The following is a 6,314-nucleotide window of genomic DNA, read 5'->3' on the forward strand; positions in this document are numbered from 1 at the left end:
ACCTATATGCTTGAAGAGGAAAAGTTTATGAACAATGCGTCTTGCCGGTAATTACATATGGAGCGGAAACTCTAACATTAACGAAGAAGTCAGCAGAAAATTTAAGAGTAGCCCAGAGAGCCATGGAGAGAGCCATGCTTGGAATAACTAAAAGAGACAAAATTCCTAATAACACTATCAGACAAAAACCAAAATTAAAGACATAGTGGAACACGTAACTCGAATGAAATGGAGATGGACAGGTCATGTGGCGAGAACATCTAAAGACAGGTGGACTAGAAGATTGTTAGAAAGGCGACCTCGAGCAGATAAACGTAGCAGAGGCAGACCACCGACACGCTGGACCGATGATGTAAAGAGAATTGCTGGAAATTGGATGATGACGGCCCAAAATCGAGAGACATGGAGAAATATGGAGGAGGCCTACGTTCAGCAGTGGACAACGATGGCTACATGATGATGATGACGATGAAGGAGCACTTTGTTTACTCACTTGTTTCGTCGAACTGCTTGAATTCATTTTTGCTTTTGATCAAATCGGTGTGAGAAACTATGAAGCTATAAAATGTTGTTTCGGGAAAGTTGAATATCCGGGAAAGTTGAGTTATTGAACCCAACAAAGCCCCAATTACGCTCTCCTTTAAGCGTTAATACTTTTTCGGCAATTTTATTAACATTTGAAATTGTCACAACACAACACGGAGCCTGATCCGGATTCTTTTTCACTTATTTTTTACTACCCGAATCAGCATTGCATCACACAAACCTCGTATCTGAATGTTTGATAGTTTCAATAACTGCACTTTTTCAGCGAAGGAAAGGTGCAAAGGGAGAATAGTGGGATCACTACTGCCTCACATGCGAATTATGAGTGCACACTGTGTCGGATATGACGCCGGATACTTTTTTCACAATGTTTTATTTGCCTTTTTAATATAAACAACATATCTGCTGCTATTTTGGGGGTATTCCAAATTACCTGCACGTTACGTCCACAAACATTTTCTGCACTTTCTTTTCATGGGTGAAAAAATCCATTTAAATTACTTAAATATTTTGAAACTTTCGTATGGCATACAATATATGTAGATCTAAGGCACGCTATTTATTTTAGTCAAAATAACCAAGATTTAAATTTTTTGCAATTTTTTTTGTAACTAGGTACCATTCCAAAATACCTTCACTTCCTCTAATAAATTCCAACTAACCAAAAAAAAAAAGAAATCACTCGCCAAAAGTCTCCAAACTCGTTCCGTGCTCTTCGTTTTCCCCGATTTTCCTGTAATTTCCTCATTGTCCCGACGCATTATCTCCACCCTTCCAATCAAGTACTCTTGTTTTCTCTCTGCGAAACAAGCTGGAACCCTGTAATTTGGGGCCAGTGGAAATAACCGGCCGAAATTATATTGTCGTCGTTGTCGTCGGCTGTTTACGAGGGATGCACTCTCCGACTGTTTTGCCTCAAATAAATTAATTAACTGGCTCGGAACGAGTTTTTCGGCTAATTACGAGAAAATGGAAAGTGATGCAGTGGGGTGAAATGGATTCCATCGAGTAGAAAGCTTGGAATTTTCGTAGTTTTCTTTTTTCTTCCTCTTCTCACAGTGCCATACTCTCTCTATACAGAGCGTAGGCTATAATGGTCCATCTACTATCTACCATTTGTTTGCCATATTTATATATAGTACGAGATTTAAATTAAGTTTTCTCTGAAGGGTATTATGACCGTGGATAAAATATACTTTATTTATAGATTTCTTTCTGGGTATTAATGCAAGTACAGGGTGTCTCATTTTCGTGTGTTTTACTGGTTTTTGCTCACATTTTATTTTTTAATTTCAAACCAGTAAGTTTCATAAAAAAAATGATAGAAGGTAAAGATCTTTCTAAATATACCAGGGTAATTCAACCCCTTCCATAATTTTAATAAGTGAAAAATTATGCGGTTATTGTTATTCATAATACTAATGTTTTGTAAGATTTCATTATTCTATCGCTTTAATTGATCATACCGCAGGTGAACTTACTATGTAATGTATAAGCTAGTTTTAAATCCGTCTTATCTCACACATAAAACCGACAGGTTTATGTATAGATACTTACTTACTGCCATTACTCGCCGACGAGTTTTTGACATGCATCAGAAAATGGCAGAGCGTTTTCTTTCATCAGCTTTTCTGTGACTGAAAAACTCGATACCTGATACATGTTATATATGTCCGAACCAAATCTCATTACTTTGTTGCCTCTTTAGTTGTTGGTTGTCATTGTTAAATGAGTTTACAATTCTTCTCCATTGCACTCTATTATGCGCTGCTTCCTCCCACTGATTCTGCATGCTTGTCCCCTTTAAATTTTCGTGGAAAATATCCTTGTACCTTTTGGGTTGTCCACCCGGTTTCCTCATACCAGTTTACCGTAAAAAAGAGATTTTGGTAGACAGTTTTCTTGCATTCTGCATACGTGAACAGCCCATCTTAACCGTGATTTAGTAATCATGGCTTCAGCGCTCTCGTAGCTAGATTTTTCAAGGACCGATACCTTTGAGACATGATGGTACATCTTTGTTTCAACTTGTTTAATACGTTCATGTGACTACAGTACGGCACCCAGGTTTCGCTTCCATATAACATGGTGGGGATTATTTTTATTCGGTGCACTGCAAATTTCGTTTTTGTGCTCAAGTCATGATTTTAGAAAACGGAAAAGTCTTTTAATTTCCAGTATGCTCTCCCTTATGTATATAGACGGATCTTAAAGTAAAGAACAAAATTATTTTAAACAATAGTCAAATTGTTTATCCCTGATATAAAAAATTCTTCTTCATTGCCTTACATATTAATATTTCAGGCTGACCTTTACTACAATTAATCTTAATTTAACTCACCCATCCAACTCGGCGAGGCACAACATCAGTCGGATAATATTACAGCGACCGGAAGTTGCCCGCTGAAAGCGAGGAGCAAACTGTGAAAAAAATTCGGAATATCTTGAGTAATTATCCGTCGAAAAAAAACGACACGGCCCAGGATCGTAACAAATTAATCGCGTTCAGAACAAGGGCCGTAATGGATTGTAGATTTTCTATCTGCACTGAGACCATTAATTTTTTTTCACCCTTTTTTATGCTGGGTTTGTTAGACCAATCACTTTAGATTTTTTCAACAAAAAATTCGGAGAGTCGAAACTTTTAACGCAGTTAGTTTCTTTTTGAAAAGTAGATGAAAAAATTATAGTCCTGTCCATATATTTGCAGTGTCGGCCATCTTGGATTTTATGTTTATTTGAGATTTTCGCGCACTCTTTGCAGTTTTTGACGAAGAAGTTTATGAAAAAGTTATGTTCGTCAAGTCGTACATCTAGAGGACGTTTTGTCTCTCCAATATACGACTCACCGCACTCGCAAGGTGCCTGATAGATGCACTCTTTATCTTGGTTTGATGATTCAGGTTTTGTTTTTGTTAGGACACTTAGAGTAGTCCCAGACTTAAAAACAGTTTTAATTTTATATTGCTTGGCTATTCGCCTGATCTTCTCCGACGTTTCTTTCATATATGGAATCGTCAAGAGAGAAAGAGCATCCTCCTCATATTGTCTAGGGATTTTGCAGAGTAACCATTCTGAAGCAAATCGGTTTTAATATTATTTAGTTCAGAACTCAGAGGTTCTTGGTCACTGCATATACTGATTGCTCTATGACATAGTGTTTTAATTATACCTCTTTTGGTTGCTTCAGAATGGTTAGACTGAGAATTTAAATATTGTCCTATATGTGTTGGTTTTCTATATACAGAAGTGTGGGCTAATAGATCCATCACTTCTACTTACAAGAACATCCAGAAACGGCAGATAGAAGTTTTTCTCTTTCTCAATCGTGAATCTGATTGAGATATTTCGTGAATTAAGATGATTAAGAAAGGAATCCAACTGTCTATCGATTCCGTTCCAGATTATAATGGCATCATCAACATATCGAAGCCAGATTTTGTGTTTGACCACCGCGATGCTAATGGCATTGGTCTCGAACCATTCCATATATATATTCGCTAAAACTGGAGAGAGCGGGGAACCCATAGGTAAACCATCATTTTGAGCATAAAACTTTTCTTTAACTTGAAAATAAGAATTACGCAGACAGCACCTGAAGAGCTCCATCACTCCCCCAAGGGGCAGCGAAGTCCTTTCGGAAAACGTTACCTCATCCCTCAATCTAGCCTCGACGATGTCTAACGATTCCTCTAAAGATACGTTGGTGTATAAATTATCTACTTCAAAACTGACAAATTTGTCTGAAGGACCTAATTCTACTTTCTTAAGTATATCTACAAAATGTTTAGAGTTCTTAACAAATGAAGATGTTTCTTCTACCAATGGTTGGACAATTTGAAGGAGAAATCTACTTAAATTGCTAGTTGCTGAATCTCTTGAACTAGTGATAGGTCTCAGTGGCATACCACCTTTATGAATTTTTGGTAACCCATAAAGATGTGGTGTTTTCTATGTTCTTAAAAAATTATGACAGGTATGAAATTCTTATATTTGTATAAAGCTCGGTAGATTTTTCCTTCAATTTCCTTAACAAAATAAACAACCTCCACTAAAACGCCCAATACTAGGTATTCATTTCACATATGCCTACTTTATCTAGTATTCTGATTACTATTTAAGAACGTTCTAACAAAATAAACCTAATAACAATCAAACTTTGAAATATACCGTAAAAATAAACGTCTCTAGTTTAACTGACAATTGAAAATCATGGAATTAATGGACAACACTCGGCAACAGTGTTGGGTATGCGAGTTGACTGGTGGGATGCAGAAGCTAGTGAAATTAACTACGTTTCAAACTTATGACTCTATTTTTTTTATTCTTTGCTCAAATTTCATCTAAAACTGATAGGGCTAAGTTTCTATCTGGATCACTTCGAAAAGTGAAACAATGCGAATAAAAAACAACACAGGAATTGACTGCGCTTTATCTCGAAAATTGTTTTTGTATTTTAATTAGACGGGCCTGTAACGTAATTTATTTTAATTATAGCGAACGGCAGACACGCAATATTCCCGTGTTATTTTTCAATGATAAAAGGAACCCCCTGCCGGTAGGGCTATTTATTTTTCGACTGTGAAGTGTGGCTCTTAATATTTCTATTTAAGGCAGTCCAGGAACCTATTTTTTGTTACAGGGGTGGCGCCCCTCATACAGAGCGAAGTCTCCAAGGAGAACGACAACTTTTGTTAAAATGAAATGGATATCAATTAAGAAAATTTTTGCAGTGAAACTTCTTTTCACGTGCTGGGAGTAAAAATTCAAGGCCGTGTCACGACACGCGACACAACAGGCGATAGGAAAAGTGCTAAGGACAGCCTACGGCTTAGAAAAAATCGTCCGATTTAAATGAAATTTGGTTGGTCGATAAATTGGACCAAGGCCAACTTGACCGTGTACGACACGTGTCACTGTGACAGTTTTGACCTAAGAAACGTCAAAAGTTGATATCGTCTGATCGCGACCAAATTCGGTGGGTAAGCTATGTCAGCGACGCGACGGTGCATACAGTATCACCCTGTAAAGTTGGATACGACGTTTCGTTTACATCTTTATCAGGGTGTATGAATTGGGGCCAGAACTCTAAAGAATATAGAGTTCTGCGGGGTGTTCCCCAAAAAATTTCCTGCGACTGTATTTTTTTTGTAGGTGTTTTTTGTAATGGAATACCCAATATAGGGTGAGTCTTAAATAAGTGCAAATAGTTTTAGAGGTAGTATATTTCAACGATATATATATACAAAAAGGGAGATCGTACTAAGTGCGAAAACTACAGGGGAATATCAGTAACAGCCACCGTGAGTAGAATATATGGAAAAATTTTGAGGAATAGGATTGAAAACGAATACCAAGAAATAGAAGCCGAAGAACAAGCAGGACTTAGAGCCGGAAGATGGATAGTGGACCACTTATTTACAGTCACTCAAGTAATAAGTAAAAAGAGCAATATAAACCAAGAGCTACATCTTGTGTTCGTGGACCTGCAGAAGGCATACGACAGCGTTCCCCTTGTGAGACTTTGAGAAGCTATGGAAAAAACCAATATAAATGTAGAGCTAATAAAAGCAGTTAAATAAAAAAATAAAATCATTATATAAACAAACAAAAACTAGAATAAAAGACGGCAAAAAGTTAACAACAGGATTTAATGGAACCAAAGGTCTGAAACAAGGGTGCTGTATTTCACCAACACTGTTCAAGATATATCTCGAACAAGTTCTCAAAGGTTGGAAACAAAAATGTAGAAATATGGGAGTACCCAT

The 6,314-nt window shown here is 37.0% G+C and overlaps 1 protein-coding gene across 1 annotated transcript; it reads right to left on the bottom strand.

Moving 5' to 3' along the window:
• Positions 1 to 3,783: 3,783 nt before the first annotated feature.
• LOC115879108 lies at positions 3,784 to 4,452 on the bottom strand. Its single transcript, XM_030895754.1, has one exon. The coding sequence runs from the start codon at positions 4,450 to 4,452 to the stop codon at positions 3,784 to 3,786; it is 669 nt and encodes a 222-aa protein (XP_030751614.1).
• Positions 4,453 to 6,314: the final 1,862 nt, after the last annotated feature.

Source organism: Sitophilus oryzae, unplaced genomic scaffold (genome assembly GCF_002938485.1).
Source record: "Sitophilus oryzae breed Bouriz unplaced genomic scaffold, Soryzae_2.0 scaffold_1576_pilon_pilon, whole genome shotgun sequence".
NCBI lineage: Eukaryota > Metazoa > Arthropoda > Insecta > Coleoptera > Curculionidae > Sitophilus > Sitophilus oryzae.

Coding starts and splice junctions, on each gene's coding strand:
- LOC115879108 (XM_030895754.1), bottom strand. CDS start 4,452: ATGCCACTGAGACCTATCACTAGTTCAAGAGATTCAGCAACTAGCAAT.